Here is a 26,184-nt window from a genome sequence, read left to right as displayed (position 1 = left end):
TGGCAGGCTTGGAATCACATGAGGGTGAGTAAATGATGATAGTCATTTTTGGTTAAACTACCCCTTTAATGACCCAGAAAAAACTATATTTCTCTCACTGTGACTCTTTGAATTAAAGGTGTGGGTATATTTTCACACATGTATGTGTAAATCTATAAATAGTGCAGGGGTGTAAAAACACATCAGATGAAGGTGTGTGAGCTTTGTGATAGAGAGAGAGAGCCACTTGCAGAATCATCACTCGCAGATTTTAATCTCAGCAGGTTTACAGCAGGTGTTTCTGGGTAATGACGCTGTACTTTGCTCTCTGTTTTCTGTGCAGGTGGGTGAGAGGGGACTTGGAAAACAGGTGCTCAAAAACACAGCTGAATGGGAACGTCCACTCAGCTTGTGTGCATGAGGTAGATCACATTGCAGTCATGTGAGAGAGTCGTGTATACGTCCACACAGTATTTTAACAAGTGCTATATGTTTTAAAACTGCATGAATGGGTCATCATTCCTGAGGAACTCTGTAAGCTTGAACTAATATGACAGTTTCATTATAACTATGCACCAACTGCTGTATGTGAATACAAGACACATGGAATAACCCCTTCACCTCTTCTTTACAAGAACATAGATATCCAGACAACATTCATTTTCACTTAAGCACACTCCTCTGATTTAGATCTGACACCTTCTGACACTGGACAGAATTCTAGTGAAAATAGATTACAGCAATAAGACTCAGATCTAAAGGACATTTTTTTGTGGTTGCTAAGTGACACCAAAATTGGCTCCTAGCCTTCAGGTGAATGGCGATAGAAATTTATTTATGTTTTTATTTCACTTGTATTGGGGAACACAGTGTGGACATATATATATATATATATATATATATATATGTGTGTGTGTGTGTGTGTGTGTGTGTGTGTGTGTGTGTAAAGTATAGTGTAGTATGTATGTGTGTGTGTGTGTGTATATATATATACCTTACTCTCACCAAACTTGCATGTGTTTGATGCAAAAAAACAACAACAACAATGCAGGAATATTGTGAAATATTACTACAATTTATTAATTTTATATATATAATATATATATATAATAATGAAGAAAATGTACTGTAAGTAACATTGTTATTTAGTTGCTATTGAGTGGTTATTGGTATTTTGTTGTGCTGTTTGTGTGTTTTTTTTTTTGGGGGGGGGGGGGGGGGGGGGGTTGTGGCTTAATTGTGATAGGACAGTGGACAGTCAAGTGGGAGAGAGAGAGTGCAGCAGGTTTGGTAAGGTCCTCAAGCTAGGATTCGAACTCGGGACACCTGTAGCTCAACACTGCTCTATGTCAAAACGTTGCCCAAAAGGCTATCGGCGCCGATGTTGTACTGTCTCTTAAGCATTGCATGGTGGTTAATAAGGTGTTCTGGGTGGTTTTTAAGTGGTTACTTACTGGCCTAAGTCAAAAGAACTCAAGAGGTGTATAAATATGGCTCAGGTACCAATGTCAAAGTAAAGAAATTATTAGTAAGATTGCTTAAGTAATAGCACATATACACTACTCCTTAACAAGCAGGCAGCAAAATTTGATGTATCATTTACACCTGAAGCACAAAAGATCAAACATCACTGAATTTTTATCCTGTGTTTAGGAGTTTTGTTAAAATCCCTAAATGTCCAATAGTAATTTTGATGATTTAAGTGCGGAGTTCAACTTAAAAATGCTTAGGAGTGCAATATAAAGCACTGAACAAATATTTTGTTACACCCAGTTCTTACATCATAGGAAAATCCAAACATGTGTTCAGAACCCCTCGACCGCTCTACAAGATTGTCCAATCAGTTCTACACTAACAAAAGCTAATAATACAGTAGATCTCCAGATATTAGATGGGTTTATGAATGTAAATGTCTCTTGATAATGTAATTCAAGACTTTAAATAGAGATACAGAATGGCTAATGCTTCAGTCATGTATGTGCAGTTTTCAGATCATAAGGGCTAATCAGAGAGTGTATTGAAGTGCCACAGGGTTGTAACATAACACCATTGAACGGTTGCATCATTCAAATGAGCTCAAAGTCCTGTTTTAAAGAGCTGTTTTGAAAGAGATAATAAGAAATGTGTGTAATTGGATCAAATAAGTCTGTTATTTTAGCATTACAAACTAACTTTATTTACATTTTTATCACATGTTTGGAATATTGCATAAAAGATTTGTGAATAAAGCAATATAAAGCAAGTGTTTACAGGGTAAAAAAAGGTCACTTGCTGATGAACTAGCACAAAATATCTGCAATAAAACTGAAATTTACTGCAGTCGAGAAAAAACAAACAAACCTGTGGCTCTTTTTCATACATCGCAATAAACTCTGTCATGTTATTTTGCATTTGGAAATGTACAGTATGTTTGGTGTTTGTGAACACAATCGTGTGAGAGAGTTCTGGGAGAGACCAGAACCAAACCAAGTAATTTTGATGACAGACTTTGGCTCAGAATGATCAAACAAAGATTTGAGATGTTGTGCATTGAAATTGGTCTTCTAGTTAGTCAAGTTGTCCAATCGCATCGACTGTTGAGACAAAATCACAAAATCAAGTGTTTGCTGCGCATCAAAGGATTTATTTGTTAAATATGCTTCCATTGTAGTTTTAAGTGCATACACTTTTCATGCACATTTTTAGAATTTATATGCATCTTTGCATTTCTTTCAAGTATATTTCTTATGCAATGTCCCAGATTTGCATAAAAATAGGTGAATGTGCTATTAACTGACAAAAAGCTTCCAAGAATTGTTGCATTGTTACATCCAAAACTACACAATGTTAATCTGACATTGTTCATATCATAATATAAACAGTGACAAAATTCTGTGTGGTTTTTGCATGAACTTTCCCTTTAAGTGGAATTTGTAAACAAACTGTAGTTCAGAATGGGTCCTATACCATAAGGTACACTATACCCACTATAAGCTTCTTTTAATCTTATCCAACCAGCATTTCTGTCAGATTGTTTTGTTTAAACATTGTAAAAAGGTTGCCCTTTCGCAATAGAACTTGCCCGTATGTGCTTGCACACACACACACCCACACATAAGTAACCACACAGGTTCTAAGAAGGCACACGTGAAAGCGTCCAAGAATAAACATCAGCATGTATCACTGACTCAGATCAGTGAATACATATATGCTTAGCGCTCAAGTAAATGGTCGAGTGAGTGTGACAGTGAATGAGGGAGAGAGAGCCTGCAATCAAGCACAGTTTAGCAGTGGGAAGGGTCACAGTGTGAACGGGAGGGGAAGAGAGAGAGAGAGAGAGAGAGAGAGAGAGAGAGAGAGAAAAGAAACATCTCCCATCTGTGAGTTTATTGTCCTTACAGTGCAAGAAAGGCAGGCAACAGAGAAGCAGGCTGTATGATGAGTTCAAGAGGGATTTTTACAGATGGGATGCGCTCCCTGCAGGAGATGTCAACCCTGTGACTTCCTTCATTAATGATCCTCTCTGATCTTTGAGGTTCCCGCTCAGAGCACGCTTTTCCACCTGTGGAGTCTGTTTCCAGAGTTTCTCTCCCTTCGCAGACGGACAGAAACAATTGGAGAACATGTCAGAGCTCAGCTCCAAAAAACAAGGATTTAAAAAATGCCGGAGTGCCACTTTCAGCATTGATGGCTTCAGCTTCACTATTGGTAAGAACAGCTGGTCAGGTATGTGTGGGTGGATGTGTGTTTCTGTGTAGGCTACAGCACAGATTTTTTTTTTTTTTTTTTTGTATGAGTGAACATGGTGCTACTGCAAGTTCCTTTGTGCTTCTGAATCCATTAATTAGTCTGTTTAGTTTGTGAAAACCCATTTTTTTGGTTCACCTCAAGCAAATGTAAATCTCAACATGACACGAGGGTTTACTTTGTTATATTATTTTTAAGGGTCCCAGAGACCTCAATGCTGTATATTAATAATCATAATAATAATAAATGACACTAAATAATATTAATTATTTTTATTACTAATAATATAATTTTATCTGTTTATTATTAATTATTATTGGTATTATTTTAGTGAATTATATTATTATGAATAATAATATATTTTATTATTTTAACTAAATAAATGTTGATAAAATATTGCATGCACAATAATAGTAGTATTTATTATAATAATTCATCATAACCAAAACTACAATAATTGTAGTTTATTACGATAATGATTATTAATTTATATTCTTTTAATATCAAATCAGAGTTGAAATATATTATTGCTGCTTTGTTTCATGCATTTACGAAACAGTGACCGACTTTTATCTAATATAGTATTGTTGTTTATGTTATACTATTGTTACTCTATGTTTTAATTCAGTTTGAGCAAAATAAATAAATAAAAAACATTCCAAAAAATTCAATAAATCCAAATCAGAAATTCTTACTATGTGAAATCCATTGCAATGAAACATATTTTAGTTTTTTGGAGGTTTCTGAAACCCCAGATATTTAGAAGGACGTGTTTTGAATCTTGTCAACACATTTATAGTCACTTTTCATACGATTATAAAAGTCGTTAAAGGGATAGTTCACCTAAGAATGAAAATTTGATGTTTATCTGCTAACCCCCCGGGTATCCAAGATGTCATTTCATTTAGCCATTTAGTCATTTAGCAGACACTTTTATCCAAAGCAACTTACTTATGAAGACAATGGAAGCAATAAAAAAACAACAACAACAAAAGAGCAATGATATATAAGATATATAAGATATATATATATTATAGATATATAAGGGCTGCAAGTATCATGAAAGACTTCTTTCACCCTGCCAATAGACTATTTGACCCTCTTCCTTCAGGTAGGAGGCTGCGCAGCATCAGAGCTAGGACATCAAGGTTAAAAAACAGTTTCTATCCAGAAGCCGTGAGACTTTTTAATATTGACAACTACAGAATTGATGAACTGAACTTGCTGTCCTAAATTAGATTGCACTAACTTTATTACTATGCTGCTAATTTTTAAGGGTTTTTAGTGTGTGGAGAGACTGTACCCATATATTAACATGGGCTTGTATTATTTGTTATTGTATCTATTGTATTTATTGATGAGTGAGTAGTTAGTTATTTATTATGAATGGTTTTAACCGGGCCTCAGTGTCTAATTTCGTTCCAGCTCATGTACATGTTTTGGAATGACAATAAAATCCTTTACCTTTACCTTAAGATGTAAGTGACTTAGTTTCTTTAGTATAACACAAACCGAGATTTTAAGCTCAAACTGTTGCAGTTTATCACACGTATAATAAGTAAATGGGAATCACGCCTAAAACATACAATAAAAAATCAAATAAAAACATACCAAAAAAAGAACAATTAAATTTATTTGATTTTTTACCTCTGGTTCACCAAGTGTTCCGAACTGTTAGAACTCTCCTGTGTTTGTTACCACCAGCAGGCTCATGAGGTTTCTTCTTTTTCTTGCTTTAAGGCTGATCGCAGACTTATAAGTGCATTACCGCCACCTATCTCTCAAATGGACCATTGACACTCAATCTAGAATCTCAATTAGGAGTGTCAATGGTCCACTTGAGAGATGCACTTATAAGTCTGTGATCCACTGTAAAGCAAGAAGAAGAAGAAGCTTCATGTGCCTGCTGGTAAGAACCAAGCGGTAACCTCCCGCTCTCTCTCGTGAAGCCAACAAATTAATCAACTGGCCGCTTAAAATTTCAAAATTTACAGCATAAAAAAACATGTTTACAGCCTGATTCAAAAAATAATAACGGCTTCAAAAATGCTCTTCAGAAGTCTACGGGTGACGTTACGGACACTACGTTGTAAGGGAAACAGGTCAATTTAGCTCAAAGGGAATCATTTAAGATTTTAAAGGGAATTTGAACAGAATCACTGTTTCACGGCTGTTCACGGAGACGCGCCTGCGGTTCAGTGAACGAGCCGTTTAACATCAAATCTGCGCTGGATACTAATATCCAAACTATAGTGAAAACACTATCAATTAGCACAGTAGCAAGATCGGCAGTTTAAGACATTAACTTGTAAGCACAAAACACAAGATACTTCTCTTTTCAATATGAATAAGGCTTTATTAGATAAATATAAGACATATAAACTAATCTAACACATAAACGCACGCACTCACACATTCACACAAGTTGCAGGAAGATCAAAAATTAGGAAAAGATGAGTTTAAGAGAATGGAAATATGGAATTCCGAGTTAACAGCAATACATTAAATTGCATAGACATGAACAACCATCAATCACGTAATTAGCCCTTGCATTGAGTTCCTCAATGTGACTAAAATTATATTAGATACACCAGCACAACAAATATCTGGGGATACGTTGCCTTCGTTTCCTGTGAAAGGGACTCCCGTTGAAAGGGGTATCCCGGTGTCGCTGATTGGCTGGAAGTTCAGTAGTGAAGTGACGTCTAGGGAAGCCCATGGTTGTTGGGCGTTGGCTGAAAGTGCAGAGTCGTGTGCGCTGGTCGAAGTTGAACGGGCATCCGAGGTCAGGCATCAGAGACTCGACGTTACAAAACTTAACTCAGAACATGAAACTCTCAAACGGAAAAGAAAAGAAATAAAGTTTGACGAGACTAGGTTGTGTTCCTTCTCATCGTGGCATAGTAGCAGCAGGCAGGCACGCTGGAACCACACTCAAAGAACAATGATGACTAACCGCATGGCTAGATGCTACAAGCTAAAGCTAGGTAGCAAAGCTACAAGCTAAAAGCTAAGAGCAGGCATGACTGATAGCACGAGCAAGGCTGGAACTAAAAGCCGACATGGCTAATAGCAGCAGCTAGGGACTAAAAGCAAGGCATGACTGATAGCACAAGCAATGCTAGAACTAAAAGCAAAATTTCATGGGGTCCAAAGTATTTAAACTTCCTTGTTGGCCACCCCTCAAATGTTGCCTTGACCAATCAGATATGGTCTTGGGTCTGGGGTATCATAAATCATTTGTTTATCTTACCAAGCATGTGGTTTTTGCCTCACAGGGTCTAATTTTGGACATGATTCCTATAACATGATTATGATATAATTTACAAATAAATGATTGTCAGGATAACATCAAGCAAGAAAATTTGATTATATTACTACTAGACATGACTATGTATCCTATAGTTATCAAAAGACATACACAATAAGTGATTATACATGATAGTCAAATGTGTGGGTTACACATAAATGAATATGGAGTTAAGCAATGGAACGATTCATTTATAAGTCTTTTTGAGTTCATTCTAGTCCATATATAATGTACAAAAAGCAGTTTCTTTGCCATTCTCTGGCAAAGGGACTTTTCTGTGAAGACAAAGGTTTAAAGCCCTTCCCCCTTAGGAATTTCAGTCTGGTTCTGCTGGCTGGGGGGAAGTCAATGCAAGTATTTAACTTGATCTCCTGGGTTTACATGTGATGTCCAGCGTTGCATTTCAATCACGAACAATAAATTTGACAATCTTTTCTTCGAATTAAAATTGTCAATAATTGTTCTATTGGTGTTAATGTTGAAAGCTGTTGTGTGAACAAGTTGGTTGGTTGGTTATCTTGCTTGGTTCTTGTGGCACTAGAACTGATTTATGACTTCCTGAGGAGTTCGGCTCTCGTTTCAATGCACACAGCTCTGATAGACTCTTTAATTTGTCTGGTTCGACTCATTTCTGCTACAACGTCCATGTTTTTATACAGTCTATGGAAAGAACGCGCACCGGAGAGTTCTAACAGTTCAGACATTGTGTGAACCAGAGGTAAAAATGAAATAAATACTTTTTATTTTTATTTTGGGGTGAACTAGCCCTTTAACTGTCAACCAGATAAGTCTCTTCTATTTATCAAATGGTCTCTCAGACCCTAATAGAGCATGTGGGTTAAATTAGCATATGTATGCTCTAAATTTTGGTGTTTATGTATATGTGAAGGTTTTATTAAAGGGTTTAGAAATGTCTCAATGAGTCAGTCACTGATCATAACACAAGCAAAAGGGTTTAGTAAATTTGCATCAAGACAGCTTGAGATCGCTTTCCTTGCATGCAAACTCTATTTTCTGTTGTGTCATAGTAACATGAATGCAACAAAGTGATTATGTCTCTTTCAGTCTCTCTGGGTTGCTCTGAGTCGCCTGAGTACAATTAGATTACATAAGAAACAACTTTTTTTTGGTTCAAAATGAGTCACAGTGTTCTGTGTTCTCCGAGAAGCGTGAAGTCTTTTATTGCCCTGTCAGATGATGAGGGACGCAACATCAGGACGTTGATGTTTCTGACAGGGTTAGTCGATTCAGGCAGGCGCTGAACAAAGAGAGCTCGAACGGCAAAGTGACATGACAGTCGTTGGGGCAGAGCATTGGATGGTGGTAATTATACTCCTAAAAGGTCAAGGGCTTATATAACATACCACAATCAGGAGATGAAGAAGTGGAGAAACCATAACTGTGCTCAAATCAAAGGTATCAGGTGGAAAACATAGTCATGTGTTCATTCCGATTCCTTTTGTGACTTCTGTCCTGTCAGATTAATTCTGTTTGATGGGATGATTTCTCGCGGGAATCTGTGTTTATCACTAAACCGAAACCCACACAAACAGTCACGCTTGTAAATCGCTCTGGACTGATGATAAGGGTGTTCTCCTGTGGATCTCCCATGCTACCTTTGCGATTACCGTCTCCATGGTCACCACCAAAGACAGGATGTGATGTCATGACCTAGTGATTCTTGCCTCTCCTGACAAACAACCCGAACACATTTGTTTCCCCATAGTGCTGCCTGTTTGTGTGTGTGTGTGTGTGCTCTTGTTTTTGTGACATATCAGGACACAACTTGACATGGGTATGACACAGGTATTACAAGGAGAGGGTGATTTATGAGCACATAACCCATGCCCCCATTTTTCAAAACGCTTAAAAATCATACAGAATGAGTTTTTTTGAGAAAGTAAAAAAGCAAAAAGTTTGCTGTGAGTGTTAGGGTTAGGTGTAGGGTTGGTGAAGGGCGATAGAATATACAGTTTGTACAGCATAAAAACCATTACACCTATGGGATGTCCCCACTTTTCACAAAAACAAATGTCTCATTAGAGCACCTGTTGAGGAGTCATTAAGACTTCTGGGGCAGATGCAGAGGAGTCCCTAAATAAGGACCCCAAAGCTATGTGTTGGTAATAATAATAGTTGTTTTATAATAATAGTTATTTAATTTAGTAAAAATAATAGTTATTTCTTTCATATTTGTGTATGTATGTGTTTTTTTTTAAATAAAAATGTTGTATTAGAAATATGAATGAATTACTTTATAATTATTAATAATTATATATATATATACACACACACACACATACACATGCACACATAATATTAAACAATATTAATATTATATTATACATATGATTAATTAATATATTAATAATATGTATATTCTTTTTATAATTGTATCAATTATAATACAACAATTCAAATTTATTTATAAACTTATTTATGAATGCATTTATATTATTTTTCTAAAATAATTGTGTTAATGTATTCTTTATAATATTTATGATATAGCCAGTATTATTAATAAAATATTTATATGATAAATCTATATATATATATATATATATATATATATATATAGATATAGATATAGATATAGATATAGATATAATAAAAGACGTATATAATCTATAGGTGGCATATCTAATCTATCTATAATCTATTATCTAATGTAGAACACTAGTGTGTGTGTGTGTGTGTGTGTGTGTATAAGTCATTATATAATTATATAATAATAAGATAATCAATATTTTACACTAGTAATTTTTATGATTTATTTACACACATACATATATACATATGGAGACCTGTATGTACTGTAATGGAGATCCAGAGGGGTGGATTGAATGGAGAAAGGGGTCTCTGCTGCTTACCTGGCAGGGGAGCTGTGGGTGATAGCGTGCGCCTCTCACTGAGGGACTTTCTGTCGTCAGCACATTAGAGTAGTAGTGTGAGCTGCCCAGAGGGAGTCATTATCACTAATGAAGAGACCTTCCTCTTCTCCTGAGTACAGACTCGTTGGACACTCAGCAGCCTGACAAACTCACTGTGTTAAAGGCTCCTCTCTGATTTCCCTCTCATTACCCCTGTGCCCCCCGCGGACCGGCAGTGCCCACTTAACAACCTCACGTCTCTCTCTCTCTCTGTCTTTTTTCATGTAATGGTTCTTTCTTTCAGCTCTTTTATTCACCTGTGTGATTCTCAGTGGTTCATCATTTCTCTGTCTTTCTTACTATCTTCCATGCCTTTAAATGGCTATTTATGTTCAGCTTCAAAAAAAATAAAAAAAATCCCTATAGCACCAGGGTTGATGTTGTTACCTAAAATTTATTGTAATAAAGCTGAAATAAAATATATTAGATAAAAAATAAACTAAACTTATAAAAATGCAAAAATACTAAGAATTCAACTACATTTAAAATGCACTGAAAATATAAAGACTATGAAATATTCATAAAAATGAATTGGAGTTCATTTTAATGTATCAAAAATGTAATACAAATCAAATTTATTTTATAAATTTTTATTGAAAAATAATTTTCAAACTTTTCTTCAGTCTTAAAGTTGCATTACACTTTCATAAAATTATTTCTGTTATTTTCAAATAGAATTTGTATAGGGATTGAATTAGGCTATAGTATTATGATGGTAGCACTATTAACAGAAAAGTTCAAACTAAGTTAATATATTTTTTTTTCTTTTTATTAGGAATATGAATCTTTGTATATGTTCAATAAATTTATAAATTCAATGTGTATTTAACCCGCTTTTGTTTAGAATTTTTCTTCAGAACTGAAGTTTTGAATCTTAAAAAAATTCTCTCTCATATCTGAATCATTTAACAAACGATTCACAATTTGGTTCAAATGAATCATTAAAAACGTTAGGTTATGCATGCATACCACTGTTCCCAGAAGGAGGATTAGAGGTAGATACAACACATGACAGTGGGATATCGCGAGACATATTCACGCTGAAGGTTTCTTCAACAGATGGCGCAAGAGCGCGGTATCACAGAGTCAAGTGTTGTACTCTTACTGTCTATGGTTGTACTGAGTGAACCGACTAAATGGGAATGACCAATTACTCACGAATCAGACGCCACTAATTCACATGTTCAGAGTCGAAGCTGCTAATAAGATTTGTCTTCTGAATTATTATTAGGTTTTCTAAACCTCTTATGGATTTGGTTTGCAGCAAGCAGTTGTTATTAATGAGTGTCGTGAGGTGGCCTGCAGGGGGAGCTGTTCGCTCAGTTTTTACAGCAGTGCACTTTCTCTGTGTAAACAACACAGCTGCAAATTGCGTCTTTGACCTCATACGGCCTCTTCTACTCATCAATCCTGAGGCTGTTTGACAATTTTACTGCTCAGAAACGTAAAAGCCATTGCACAGTTTAAAAAGGATTTACTTTTCTTTTTTTTTAAGTAAAAACTCTTAATGTAAACACAGAAAAACTGCTTGGTTTGGTGTCCTTTCAGCAGCTGACAGCCATTAAACCAGAGCAGGATTAATGTCTGCATTTATAGAGAATGAAGGAGGACTGTGGTATCACACACGTCACACACATTCATCTGTGACCTTCATTTTTGTATTCACTATAAATCAGACCGCACACATCTGCGGCATTTTCCCCTCCTCTGTTCTGTAGAAAACTATTTTGTTTCTCTTTCATAGATTCAGAGATGATTTCAGTTATGTTTCATGTAAGTATCAACTCTGTTTTCAATTGTTTATTGTAAAATAAGAGGTGAAGTCAATCTAATAGTTGTTATATAGGTAATGAATATGGATGGCATAGCCAGATGTTTTGGACTTTAAAGGCAGGGTAGGTAAAAAATATATAAAAATTTTTTTTCCAAATTTGTTTAAACTTTATTTATATATCAATACATAATTAAAATGTAAGTACTCTCAAAAAGAAAGTATAAAAAACGAGTGTCTGTAGACCTCTCACGACTGTTTTAAAGACAGCTCATTATTTCCATTCACTCCACCCCCTCCCTTCTGGGCTCCTTCCAAAGCCACGCTACAGCTATCATCTTCAGCTAGGCCTATAGATTATTTATCGTCTCTACTACGGCTCGCTAAGTAATGTTATGTTAGCTATATTATGCAGCTACGTGTGCTAATGACACATGCTTCATGAAAAAATAAACAAAAAAATACGTATGATCAAAATACAAAAATAAAGATGTACCTGTCCAGCAGAAATAAAGCCATCAAGGAGTCACTTTTCAGCCCCTTAAGTTCCCTCAGTTCTCGCATCGCTGGAAAGCCACGCCGATATTAACTCACGTTTTTTTCTTTGTTTATCCAAAGACTTATTGTTCATTGCCTTTTCTTGTACTGTTACTGTCTTCCTTTTTTTTGCCTGGTTTGCCTTCACTAACTGCATAGGCCGGTACTGTGAATTTTGCTTGCTGTTTCTCTACAATTGTTTTGGTATTCCTAGGATCCGTGCCTCTTGAATTCCTCAAATCAAACGTACGCGCGCAAGTGGGCAGGTCATGTGTGGCAAAAGTGTGGTTGCCATGGTTGCGAGAGAGTGACAGTTGCCTAAGCCAATCCTATGTTTCGTGCCGAATGGAAATAATGAGCTGTGTTTAATACAGATTAAATGGTCTAGAGTCACTCGATTTTTATACTCTTTTTATCAGAGTACATACATTTTAATTATGCATTGATATATATAGAAAGTTTAAACGAATTTGGAAGAAAGTTGTTTATAAATTTTTTACCTACCCTGCCTTTAATGGGAAATGTTGAGTTCACATAGAAATTCCAGACATTTGCAGACTTTAGCATCTGAGCAAAGTTTGAGACATTGTGAGATCTCATATAAATCCCTTGAGGCATGTGAGATTACTAGATTATGTTTCTTATGAGAAGCCTTTGATTTGAAGCAGACTTCGGGAGTTTCAGTTAGTTATGTTTAGGAAAAACAACAGAGATTTAATTTATGATTTATCTTTCCAAAAGAATTCCTTTTCTCCTCATTTCTCATTCTCATCTGCCAGTATGGGAGCCAATTTCTGCCACTGAATAAAAAATAAAGAAAGGTAATTGCGACTTTTTATCAAACATATATACTCACAATTGCATGCAATAATGTCAGAATTGAGAGTTTCTGCCCTGCTATTCTGGCTTTATATCTTGTGATTCTGACTTTATAACTCGCAATTGTGTTTTGATCACTCGATTCCGAGAAAGAAAAGTTGGAATTGTGAGATGAGTCACAATTACGTTTATATATTTTTTATTCAGTGGCTTCCATACTCTATCATTTTTGACAAATGGCAAAATACTTAAATATTCCACTCTTGTATTGTGTATATATCTATACATTTACTCTACTGTTATTGTATTACCATATCCTTTGCATATTCATGAGCGATATGCAAATGTCAAACTGAGTGTAATCATTTATGCTTAATTTTAATGCACGGTGCAGGAATGTGTATCAGGTAAACAACATAAACAACAGCATTGATTTAGAAGTAATTTTCGTACTTTCATGACCGATTCTGAAAAAAGCTTGAGATTTGTGGCGAGAAAAATGATTTCTGGTGAGTCATCATGATTGTTGAAGAAAGGTCTACACGTTTCGTTCTTTCTCTCCACAGTGGCGAATGAAACCGGAGAGAGCAGTGCGAGACCTCTGGCACGATTCGCACGTGAGTATGTGGAATCAAATTGCAACTTTGTTGTTGACTTCCCTTTTACTTTAAAATTGTTTCCTGCCTCAGTGAGAAAACATGTATGAGGGTGACACACAAAAGTTCACAGTCTCCATTGATCAAACACACTCATCTGTAATCATAACAGCAGTGAGAGGTGTTAGAAATCATCCAGGTTGTCTCTAAAAGTATGCAACCTGCATCCTGCCATCTTTGCCAACAGGCACTCAGTAATGGAAATATTTATTCAACCCAGTCACTTAAGCATTAACATCATGTGACTAACCAGCTACACCTTTACCCCATTGACTGCATGTTTGCAAAACAGGAAACAGGCAAGAATTGTTTATCTGCCTTTGTCTTTCTACCTCTATTTCTCTCTCTGCCCTGGTCTTGCATTCTGTCATCTGCACCCCTCTGAGCTTTTGATCTCTGATTGTTGCATCAGGTTCCAAGTCCCAGAATGCTTTGTGGAACGCCATCACAGCAGGCATCGGGATCAAGGACAAAGACAAGCGGGGTATCCTGATTGACCCGCGGAGCCCGGAGGAGATTCTAGCTGATGACCTGCCCTCTGTCGAAAGTCCTGATGCCATGGAGAAGACCGCCATTAGGTTTGGAGGGAATCACACACTCACTCACTCACACCTCCATCAATCAGTACGGGCCGATATCTGCTCTCGATCAATCAATGCTGGTTCTGCGTTAACTGCTTTCGTGAAATTCTTTACCAGCTGTTATCTAAAAGCACTTTAAAGTGAAGCTTGGTGAATGGTCATGCTCTGTTAGCAGGAATTATGCAGTGATTATGTCACATAAAGTGCTTTGTGCATGTGTTTTACACTCATATGCACAGCTGGCAGGCCTAGATAGGATTATTGATTTGTTTAGGAGCAATGGTGTCAAACCAACACTTCTATTACAGATCACAGCAGGCTTCTCACTGCTGAAAGGCCACGCTCTCAAAAATGAAGGTTCCAGCTGGAGTTAAAGGCTTTTAGGTCAAAAAAACCATAGGAGAACATATTTAAACCCTGCTAAGAAGTTTCACAATCTAGTTATTTAGTAGACCTTCTGTTTCCTTTAAGAGCTAAAGAACCAATATGATGATAGGAGAACCTTAAAATGTAATTTATATACTTATCAAAAAACTATTATTGGTATAGGTTTCAAATTTAGGTTTTGACTGCTACGAACCTATTTGTTTTGTTGTTTTTGTTTTTGGTTTCCAAAAGCACTTTTTTTCCACTATAAAGAACCTTTTGTGGAATGAAAAAGTTCCAAAGATGTTTAAAGTTTTTCATGAAACTATATATGTGAGAGCATATGGCGACTCAGGAAACCTATACAGGAAATGGCTCATGAAAAGAAGTGGCCTTACAGTTTATTTTTATAAGTGCTCTGCCTGTCACCAGATTGTGGTGTCATTCTTGAAAATCATATTTTATAGAAAAAATTGTGTGGATTGGCTAAAGTATAGGCTTTTCACGCCTGTATTTAGTCAAAAGGCCTTGTATTTTCAGAATTTTGTAATCTGAAGCATGCGATGTAATACAAGTTCAGGTTTTACAATATAATTTATTCCTTTGATGACAAAGTTGAATCTTTAGCATCCATTACTCCACTGTCACATGACTTCAGATGTCATTTAATATGCTAGTTTGGTGCTCAATTAACATTTATGTTATTATCAGTGTAGAAAACAATTTATTATAAACAATTATTATCATTATTATTATTTTTGTGTTACTTTTCAGGATTTCACAGCATCTATTTAAAAAAATATATGCATTTTTTTTTAACAATGAAAAAGTCTTTACTATGACCATTAAACAATGTAATGCATCATTGCTAAAAATAAAAAAGTTTTTTATGAAATATGCAAGATAGCATACGTCTGTCTAAACTATGTATTTCTTGGCCAAACTCATTATTTTATTTTATTTTATTCAAATCACATTCAGTACCTAAACTTTAACATTTGTTAGTAAGGATGTACATTTTTCAGCGTCTTAAACCGTCAGTAAACCATCCTAATCCATACCAATCTTAATGTATGCCGAACAGATTTCACACAAACGTCAGACACATAAATCCCATCATTGTGGCATTCTGAAAGGGAACGGCAGGAAAATGAATGATGAAACTGAATGATATTTGGACTCAGCTGTATGCTGGTGCGACCGGCTGTGTTAAACAGGGAGACTCCAGTAGACTGTGATGTTCTGTATAGTGAGCGGCTCCTCATTAATCACCCTGTGTGAGGAAGGGAGGGGAGAACCGCATGGCATTAGTCCTGACGTCAGCACCAGGCACCGGCTGCTATAAATATCCACCGTATAACTGTGCTCCAGTGAATCCTTAATGTTCTATTAGTGTGTTATTGTGCGCTTGGGCAGCTCGAGGGGGCATATTCGGCAGGTCCTGTGAGGGGTTGCAGGTGAGAGAACCCCCCTCCTAGCTGAGAAGTAACCAGTCTGAACATGGCATGTTGGGATGGCAGAATGTGGCATGCCAAAACCTGCCTACTTGTCATCAGATGTCCCACAGAGAGAGTTTAACCCTTCACCAGCGAGACAGAGTCAATGGACAAACAGAATGACCGAAATAAAGAATTAAAAATAGTTTTTTTTCATAGTGATCATGACTGAAGTAGCACAATATAAGTAGCATAAATGTCTCATGCACTATATGCTAAGTATATACTATATTGGACCATATTAAATTAGACATCAGTGTATTATAATTCACTAATAATGGTGTCCTTTACTTGAACTTGAGAAACATATCAGTCCAAATCATGATGCATGAAGCAGGTCTTTTCAACGTTTTTTTTTTTTTTTGTTTTTTGTTTTTTTTATAGAGTAGCGTGAATGACTTGTGCACTACTAAGTCCTCTAAAGTACTAAGTGAAATTAAATGTACAATATTTTATCAATAATGTTTTATCCAATAATGTTTTTAATTTAACATTTTGGGGTTATAAGGGAATATAAATAATACGTAATAGTGATTCATTTAAAACCATTAAAGATTTTTTGAGCATAGACCTCAAATGAAATGACCAACTTAAACTGTCATGAATCTTGAATGCTTTGAATCGCAGACTTAAGTTTGATCTCTTTTTAAAGAAGACACTTGGCAGATTATAAAAGAGAAATTAAATTTATTTTACATTTCTAAATGTATTATTTTAAAATGTTCACAAAAATAAAATTTTATATGAAATGCATATTTTCTAAATCATGCATTACACTGCATTAAAAAACAAAGGTATAAGTCTAAAGAAGTTGTTCCAAATTGGAGGTTGATCTCTTAAAAAATGAGCTTTCAGTAAGATTTTGTTTTGCCGCAGTACCATTGGATGAAGTTTGCTTCCCATTCGTTTCCAAAACAAGTGTAAATATTTTTTTCAAGACCTTTTACACTTTTGTATGACCAAGAATTTTGTGTGTGCACAAAGCAAGTGCCAATAGGAAGTTTTGTACCATTCCAATGAAGTAAAAAAACAAAAAAACTAAAACATTTAAAGATGTCCGAACATCACTGAAGGATTAAGTAAACTAATCAGACTCATCAGTATCTCTGGTTAAACTCACTGATCCTATTAACTGGATGCAAAGGTTTTTGAATGAATACACCTGGAATATAGTGTACGAGTCGAATTTGCTGTTAATGTACTTGGTGAAATATTGATTTAAGTCAAAGACACATTTAGACAATGGAATTTGTGGAATTGTGCTTGTTCCAGGCTGATGAGTTGTGTGTGCACTGTGCACTTAATTAAAAAGGCAAGTAAAGTAATGCAGCTTTAAGTGAGGTTGGAGAGGACCAGTCTGATCTTATGTTAAGCAGAGGTCTGTGGGTTTTCTTCCCCCCAGGGTAAGATATTAAGATTGGCAGGACTGCTCTTCCATTAGTCTTATCTAGAAATTGTGTGACTAAAGAGTTGAACTGATTCAGTGTGACCCTCAAAGATTGGAATGTCAGCCACATTTATTATTCTAATTTACTAAGAGGTGACTTTAACTCTATGACAGACACGTTCACCTTTACACGGCCTGTCCAGAAATACTGCACATCCTGGAAATTTCTCTATGGTTTTAAGATAGCTTCTTGATTTGGTTCTTTTTGACATTTATGTCACTTGAAAGCTCAAATCTCTTGTGCTGTGATTGTTTTTTTATGAAGAAAATAATAAGTTTACAATAAAGGCAGACAAGTTACACTGAATTTTTATGCTTAAAATTAAAAATGTGTTATGGAAAACAATTGCAAAAAAATTGTGAATGTGGATTTTAACATATCTTAATGCAATTACTTAAAATCATTGATATTCCTGCCCCCAAACTTACAAAATGTATTCATATTTATAATATTAAAAGATATAATACGGCTTCAGTTTTTCATTCAATGCAAGTCTGTGTGGTTTGTTAAACCGGACAAAAATCTAGTAGATTATACATTTTGAACATTTGGACAAGTAATAAAACAGCTCTTTAATATGAATCCATGTTATTTATGTATGTAACATGAACAATGCATGACAAGTTATGGTGAATTTTAATATTTAAAAATAAGTAATTTCCAAAAGCAATTGCTAAAAATTCTAATTGGAATTTATAACATTTTTATTTATTTATTTTTATTATTATTCATTTAATTTTTATTTCACTTGTCCTCATTTGTAAGTTGCTTTGGATAAAAGCATCTACTAAATTACAATGTAAATGTATTTAACCTGATAACTGTCACTCACGTTTTTGAAGATAGACTTGAATGTGCATGATACAAACCTAAATTTGTATAATTCATGACTGAAAACATTTTGTAACATGATTTTGATGTACCATTTACATGGTAATGCAATGTCTGATTTTAAAATGGGTTTTGAAGGATGAATTTTGAGATTTTATGTTTTCAAGTGATATATAACATCTGATGATTTCTAAAATGTGATAGAGAAAAAGGCAACGAGGAAATCTTTTTTTTTAAACAAGGGTCAAAGCTCCTTTTGTAATGTAGGTTTCTGAGGGTGCACTCTTGTCATAAATTCATCTATTACTTTTCCTACATAATTTTTTACAAAAGATATTGGTAAAATATATATTTGGGAGTCTTAGACCTTTCCAACGATATATAGTTTGTCAAGATTAGATTAGATTTGATTGTAATATAGTATAGTCAACGTAGGCGTCCCGTATACGGGACGGGGTGACATTTAACAGGTTAAATGCTATTGAAAAAAAAAAACTGTGCAACTGAGCCAATAAATAAAATTAAAATATATTAAAATATATATAAAGAAATTGTTGATAAAAAATGAATAAAACTACTTTTTAAGATTAATTGAATGGATTATTACCAGATTAGTTGCTTATCAAAATAACGTTTAATCGCAACTCTTTCTTGACTATCTGTAGATTTTCACTTGCTTGGAAGACAGACTGCAGTCATGCATCTATGAATCTTTCCATTCTAATGGTGCTGTTCGGTAGCATTCATTTCTCGCTCAATTCTTTCTTTCTCTATCTCTTATTCTTTCTCCCTCTTTCCTCTGGAGTAAATTCATGTGTAACACAGCAGGCTGAGGTTCATCTCCTCTGAATGAACTCATTACGTCTGAGGTGCGAGGCGCAGCAGGATTGTTTCAGAAGAGCGTCTGTCTCTCCTTACATCAGCTGTTCCTGATGCTTCTCATGACTTATGGAAGATTTGACCTTTGCACGCCTCCGATCTTTAGCCGGGGCTTGTGGGAGCGTACACAGGTGGACATCCCATTCTCATTTTGCCCAAACGGCGAGTTTTTCTTTCGATTATCATTTCTCTTTTAGCCCCAGCTTTCTGCCGGCTTTCTGATAGGTCTGTAGCAGGCAGAGCTCATTTTAGTGGAGAAACCTAATTTTCCAGTTGAGTGCAGCCCTGTTGAGTAGAATGAACTGAGTGAATGAAAGCAAGATTGAGCGGGATCTTACAGGAACACAGGGAAACAGGGCAGGTGCCAGTCAGGCAACACTTTAGTCCAGCTGTGATTGGAGTTAAAGCTTAAATGTAAAACAGTTAAATGCAGCATTAAAGGGAAAGTTTGTGGAAAAATTAACATGCAGCCATCATTTATTTAACCACAGACAGAAAATTAGTAAAATTTCATTTTTAATATTCATATATCCCTTTAACTATGGAAGCCAGTTTCCACCCTAAATAAAAAAGGTAATTGTGAGTTTTTTTATCATATAATTCTGACTATTTTTCTTGCAATTGTGAGTTTACACATCAGATTTAGAATTTTAGGAAAAAACACACAATTCTGACCTTTTTTCTCAAAATTGCAAATTTTTTTCTTGCAATTCTCGCGATTGTGGATTTTTTCTCAGAATTGCGAGAATTGCAAGAAAAAAACCTCGCAATTGCACAAAATAAACTCTGAAACTGAATTGCAAGTTTGAGTTTTTTTTTTCTCAGAATTGTGAATTTAAATCTAGCAATTCTGCATTTTTTTTTTCTCACAACTCACAATTATTATATCAAACAGTCAAAAAGTCTGAAATGCGAGTTTGTATCATTTATATAATATATATATCAATCATACCGTAGCGTCAGTTCTGTCAGGTCACGTTAGTTTGTAATGTTACATCAAATTATGAAACCTTATGATATCTGCAGTAATATTATGTTGTTGTTTTTTTGTTTACCCTCGGGGGGTTATTGCTGCTGTCTATTCTAGACAGCATGGATGCGCAGGGAGTTCTTATCCAGAACAGAACCAGAACACCAATCCAAATTGTATGCTAATTGTCAGTCATCTTTGATGATAGTGCTCCTGATAGAAATTATATTTGTCAGATTTTACAGGGTTAAATTATCACCTTGAAATATTGAATTTAAATATTTTATCTATTCAGCTGCTGCAATTTGCAGATTGCTCACCAATTAAGTTTCATCCTATTGATAGGCAGTTCATGTAGGGTGATTAATCACCTGTAAAAGATATCCGCATCCTTTCTTTCCTAAGCTTTGTTTATCCTGTCATTTGTCCACAAAGGAGGCCCTGGAGAGTATTTGTTTTCTCTGACCTACAAATCTCAAAGACCAGAAGCTGTCATGTTTAGGGAGCTTGTTACTCAATATGAGCGTCTCCCTCCCTCTCCCTCCACCAAGTCACCTGACCTGCCCAGTGCAGACCCTACTGTGAGCTGACGGGATTAAAAACTCAATAATTCATGCACTGACTGGATGTTAATTAGCTTGTCCAGTCCGGCTTTGTATTTGTGTTGCCCTTGAGTTTAAGGCAGAGGATAACTTTCACTATTTACCAAAGTGTTATTGGTTTATTGGTGTATATATATATATATATATATATATATATATATATATATATATATATATATATATATATATATATATATATATATATATATATATATACAGTATATATATATATATATATATATATATATATATATATTATAGTAACATTGTTAATAATATCAATATTAACTTATATATTAATAATATTTTTATTAATATTTAAGTTAACATTTGGTTAAACATTAAATCAAATATTAATTATATATAAATTAACTGGATATTATATTATTATATATAATAATTGGATATTATATATAATTGGATATTCACTTGTGAAATTCGCTACTTGGTTTTAGTCACAACAATTTGAATTATTTTTTAATGAAGAGGGAATATTCCGGTAGGTCATCAATCTACACAGGCAGACCGATGACTTGCATGATTAGAAATGCCAGCTATGTTAATTAATAATGCAGATATATTTCATTTCTTTCATGCTCTCTCTCTCTTTCTCTCTCTCCATCACCCTTCATTCTCATTAATACCATTATATTCTTGCTCAAATAATTGAGTGAATAGAATGATGAAATCAATAAAAAAAAATGTAATTAGAGAATTCTTCCCATGTTGAGCATTAAATGGCATTGATTGCATGGTTATGGACAGGCTGGTCTCTTCCCTGTAGTTCCACCCACTCCAGCTTGTTGAAGAACAAACTGCATGCTGTTGTTCTCCCCTCGGAGGTTTTCATTTTTGTTGTCTGTTAAATATTCATGTCTGGTGCTGTTGCTGTTTGCTTTCTACCTGCATATTTGTTTTGGGAAGGTCAGATTTGAATAATTCTGTGCAGTCATGCATTTTGCCAGAGTTGTGGTACTTGGACTCAGGACTCGGACTTAGAAATTTTGGACGCAGAAATTTTTCAGAGTACAGGCGAATCCATGTCATGTGTAATATAAAATAAAAACATAAAATAAATACAAAAAGACTATTAAAATTAATAAACGTCTCCCACTTAAATTCAGTTGATTAAAATCTAGGACTCAACAAGGTGGAATCCACTGCTTTTTGCGTGACTTGCCCAACAACAATGATTTTAAAACTCCAGTTCACGACATCCAAATGTTAAAACACATATTTCAGGAAAGTGTAGTTTCTTTCCTAAGCCATTTTTGCTCACATTGTGTCAATATTTACTCACTTTTTTCTTTGAAATCTTTGTCCTGTTATTTGCAATTTAGAACACAAAAGGAGTTTTTGAAGCTCTGCAATTCATATTGAAAAGGAGCTGTCAAGCTCAGACAATTAGACAAACATCAGAAACCATGAAAGTTGTACTTGCATTTGTGCATTTAGTTTTACAAGCATTTTAGAAACAGACCAAAATGTAAGCCATTATTATGACATATTCAGGGATGCAGAATATATGTAACATATCAGTTGCTGGCTGATATTAGAGTTTTATTTATTTTTTAATTTATCAGATTTATTTAAAGGTATTTCATCTATTACTTGATACTGGGTATTTAATTTTGAATGCTAATTAACCCTGCTTTTTCATTTAGATTATATTTGTCTTTTATTTATTTGAACGAATATGCATTTTTACTTAATTTTACTTAATTTAATTTAATACAAATAATTCACTTGTAAAATTAATGATTATAGTTTTTAGCATTTTATTTTTGTATTTTGTAGTATGTCCTAGAATCAATTGTTATAGTGTATATACTGTATAATGATTATATCAGCAAAATGAATGAAACGTGAAGTTAATAATAGATAATGGCAGAATATTCATTTTGGAATGTTCTTTGAAAAATTAGTTTTTGCTGAGCCATATATTCACATAGGAAAGAACATGGTGCTTTTATGATGAAGAGTTTTAAAATAGTTCATCATTACAGCTTGGTTCATTGCTCTGTCTAGAACATTGAGCAGGAGTTCCACAGCGTGATTTCAGTTTTAATGCTTACACATGCAATTAAATTTTTTTTGGGGGGGGGGGGGGGTTAGTAAGTGAAAGTGTTTTGATTTGTGAATACACTCTGATGTTTGTGGAAGAATCTAGTATTTTTTTTATTCTGACTATAATCTAAACTCTGATCATAATCGTTGTGTAATTAAAACTGTATGTAGCTGGGAATCTCCTTTGTCAGCATCATCATAAATGCAAACTAAAGAACTAAGAGGATCATACAGACCTCTCACATTGAACCTGCACTTAAGTACTCTCTTGGCATGCTTTACAAATAGCTTTAGTCTTAACAGATAATTACTGTAATTATGAGTTGTAGAGAAAATAGTTTCTTAAAATGTAGATCAGTTGTTTTTATATCACAGATTTAATATAGCATGTATATCTGTGCTTGACATACAAAACCAAATGTTTCTTAAATTAGGTTAAGTCTGTAAATGTGTGCATTCTGTCAGTAACAAATTGTTTACATAACATAAATAGTAACAACAACAACAACAACAAAGAATAAAAATGTAATTAGAAGTCTGTGAGAAAAGTGTTCATAAATAGTGAAATAGAAATATTAAATATTTTTATATATGCAACTCATGCATGCAATATATGCAACTTATATATGCAACTCACATTGTTTTGAAAATATAACTGCAAAATGTTAATGTTACATGTTAGCCAGGGTTATTATTGTTAAATAAAATATTAAAGACATTTTTGTTAACAAAATGAAGCTGCAATTAATCACAATGTAAGAAGAAAAACTGACTAAACGAAAATGTAAATTTATGCATTGGCAAAAGTTAAAGTACTAAAATTTTTGGAAATAAATTATTTGGAAATAAATTATAAATTAAACTCCAATTAATTTACAATTACAATATGTAAATGAGATGTTGCATCTGTGTTCTTTAATTTGCACGTCGTTTGTAAATCAATCATTGTAAAGCACAGAATTTTTTGACTAAAAATGTAACTAAAATTAAATACAGAACAAAAATAATAATAAAATGCTAAAATGAAACTAGAGTTAACAAGATATTGGTGTCAAAAAACTTTAAATAATTTTTTACTTGGAGCTTATACATTAATGTTTCTAATGCATTAATCAGATTTTCATTCATTTGGATCACTTTATATTTTTTTCAGTCTTTATGTTTTCAAATCATCAGATTTAACCTGTTAACCTGCACCTAAACGTGGGCGTACTGAACTCTCTTTGTTTGCTTATTTGGTCTCCATTGTAAGTGCATTACTGTAAATTTTGAAGGATGAGTGTAGAGATTATTTTCAGTGGTAATCAGTTGCGTTCTGTATGTGTTCCTGTAGCTCAGTTGTAGAGCATTGCGTTAGCAGCCCAAAAGGTTGTGGGTTTGATTCCCAGGGAACACACGCACTGGTAAAAAAATGTATAGCCTGAATGCACTGTAAGTTGCTTTGGATAAAAGCGTCTGATGAATATAAATGTGCATCCGATGAGTTTTTGTGATGTATTTGTGTCAGAAACAACATTTCTCATTATATGAATCATATATCTGCATGACTGTGAAGCCTTTCTATATTGCAAAACAAAGAAAAACAAGCAGTGTGTTTGTTCCAGTGAGATGTGCTGTATTGGAGTATTTGGCTCAGTATGAAGGTGTTAATTATTCACAGCTCTGGACTGATTGTATTTCAGCTGATTCTCTGTGATCACCAAATACAGTATTACCACAGAATCCTATGATGAATTCAGCGGTCATCTTGATCACAATTCTTAACAGCTCTTCCACCTGCAGCTTTCCCCTCTCGCCCATCTCTCAACACCTGCTATTTCTCACCTGACGGATGAGTTTTGAGGCTTGTTCGGTCTTATCCTCATTGATTCCAGTCCTCCTTATCAATATAGCACGGTCTATAACTCAGAAAAAGTCTAGAAGAAAATGCCGTCCTCTTAATTATTAATTCTCCACATCTGCATCAAAGGCGAATGCAAACAGAGCAGATGTACTGTTGAGTGTCTCGTGCTAATGGAGCGTGGTCAAGCATCATCACAATGACTCCGTCTAATGGTGCTTTAGTCTAAAGCTCAGTCGGATATTGATGCTGTCATGATTTGAGTGCGTGGGTTGTGGTGTCCTCCCTCTGCTGTTCCAGCCATTGTGTTTTTATCTGTTGTTATGATGATATAATTTGTATTTTCACGTCAAGCTGTGGCTGTTCTTCAGACAGAGATACGATCTCTGTGCTAACCATCTGCTGTTTTGCTTCGCGTCTTAGGAACAGTGACATTTACGCACATCAGTTTATGTTTAATGACAGTGGGAATTTTATTCTTCTTACTGTTGCATTATGGTTGATGTTTTATACAGAATGTGATGTTTCTCTATATTTTAGGGTATTTCAATCATAAAGCCATCTGAAGGTCTGAGTTTAGTCAAAAGTTCATTATATTTTTGAAATAAAAAGTGAAACAGTTGCACATTATTATGAGCACACTGTGTATATTTTAAATATACTTTTATATTGCAATAGTTTCACATTCAATCTTCAAATTAATGTACAAACAACATAAAGTATATTTTATACAGTATATTTTAATATTTCTTTAATGGAATCATTTTTTATGACTAAAAGACATCCTCTTATATTTAATTATTGACTATAGCCATTCAACATTACAGTATAATTGAGAGCTATCAATTTAACATTTATTTGACTTTTAAAAAATAACTTATAATTGTTTTCTTAAAACAATCTTCACATAAACCCATTATAACAAACATTAGGAAATATACAAAGTTGTCAAACACTAAATTCCCAATTAGATAAAGATGAATCCTTAAAGCAATAAAAGTGATTGATTTCCTCTTTTTTTATCTTTTGTTCTTTGATTGACAGACATCACAGAAGCTGGGCTTTTATGCTGTTTTGGCTGCTATTACTTTAAGAGCTGCTGCTGCTGAAAATGTGAATCTGATACTTGCATATTTTCTCTCTTTACTCTTTTTATAAAAATACACTTTTCTGAGTATTACTATACATATTTTACTTATTTGGCACGTTTTAGTAAAGTACATTAATCTCTTAAAACTGTGGTCACAATTGTTTATTATTTTTGTATTATTATTTAATGTATTAAATTAATTACATTGTATGATATTTATAATGCAGAAAATTACAGTGAATTCTTTTTGCACTGCATTTATAGTTATACCTTTAAAATCATCCTG

The 26,184-nt window shown here is 34.4% G+C and overlaps 1 protein-coding gene across 6 annotated transcripts in view; it reads left to right on the top strand.

The window, feature by feature from the left end:
* Nucleotides 1-3,340: 3,340 nt before the first annotated feature.
* The window catches only part of pde1ca (phosphodiesterase 1C, calmodulin-dependent a), a 75,274-nt gene continuing 52,430 nt past the window's right edge, over nucleotides 3,341-26,184 (top strand). For 5 of the 6 annotated variants that reach the window (XM_052596114.1, XM_052596110.1, XM_052596112.1 and 2 more), the window contains exons 1-3: nucleotides 3,369-3,666; nucleotides 13,639-13,689; nucleotides 14,141-14,306. In XM_052596114.1, coding sequence (XP_052452074.1) covers nucleotides 3,582-3,666; nucleotides 13,639-13,689; nucleotides 14,141-14,306 — 302 coding nt within the window. In that variant the 5' untranslated portion in view covers nucleotides 3,369-3,581. Of the gene's footprint in view, nucleotides 3,667-13,638; nucleotides 13,690-14,140; nucleotides 14,307-26,184 lie in introns of all 6 variants that reach the window. The other variant, XM_052596108.1, reaches the window with a different exon arrangement.

The sequence above is a fragment of the Carassius gibelio genome, chromosome B24 (assembly GCF_023724105.1).
Source record: "Carassius gibelio isolate Cgi1373 ecotype wild population from Czech Republic chromosome B24, carGib1.2-hapl.c, whole genome shotgun sequence".
NCBI classification, from domain to species: domain Eukaryota; kingdom Metazoa; phylum Chordata; class Actinopteri; order Cypriniformes; family Cyprinidae; genus Carassius; species Carassius gibelio.
The sequence above is the reverse complement of the archived record's forward strand: the minus strand, read 5'-3'. Positions and strand labels throughout refer to the sequence as shown.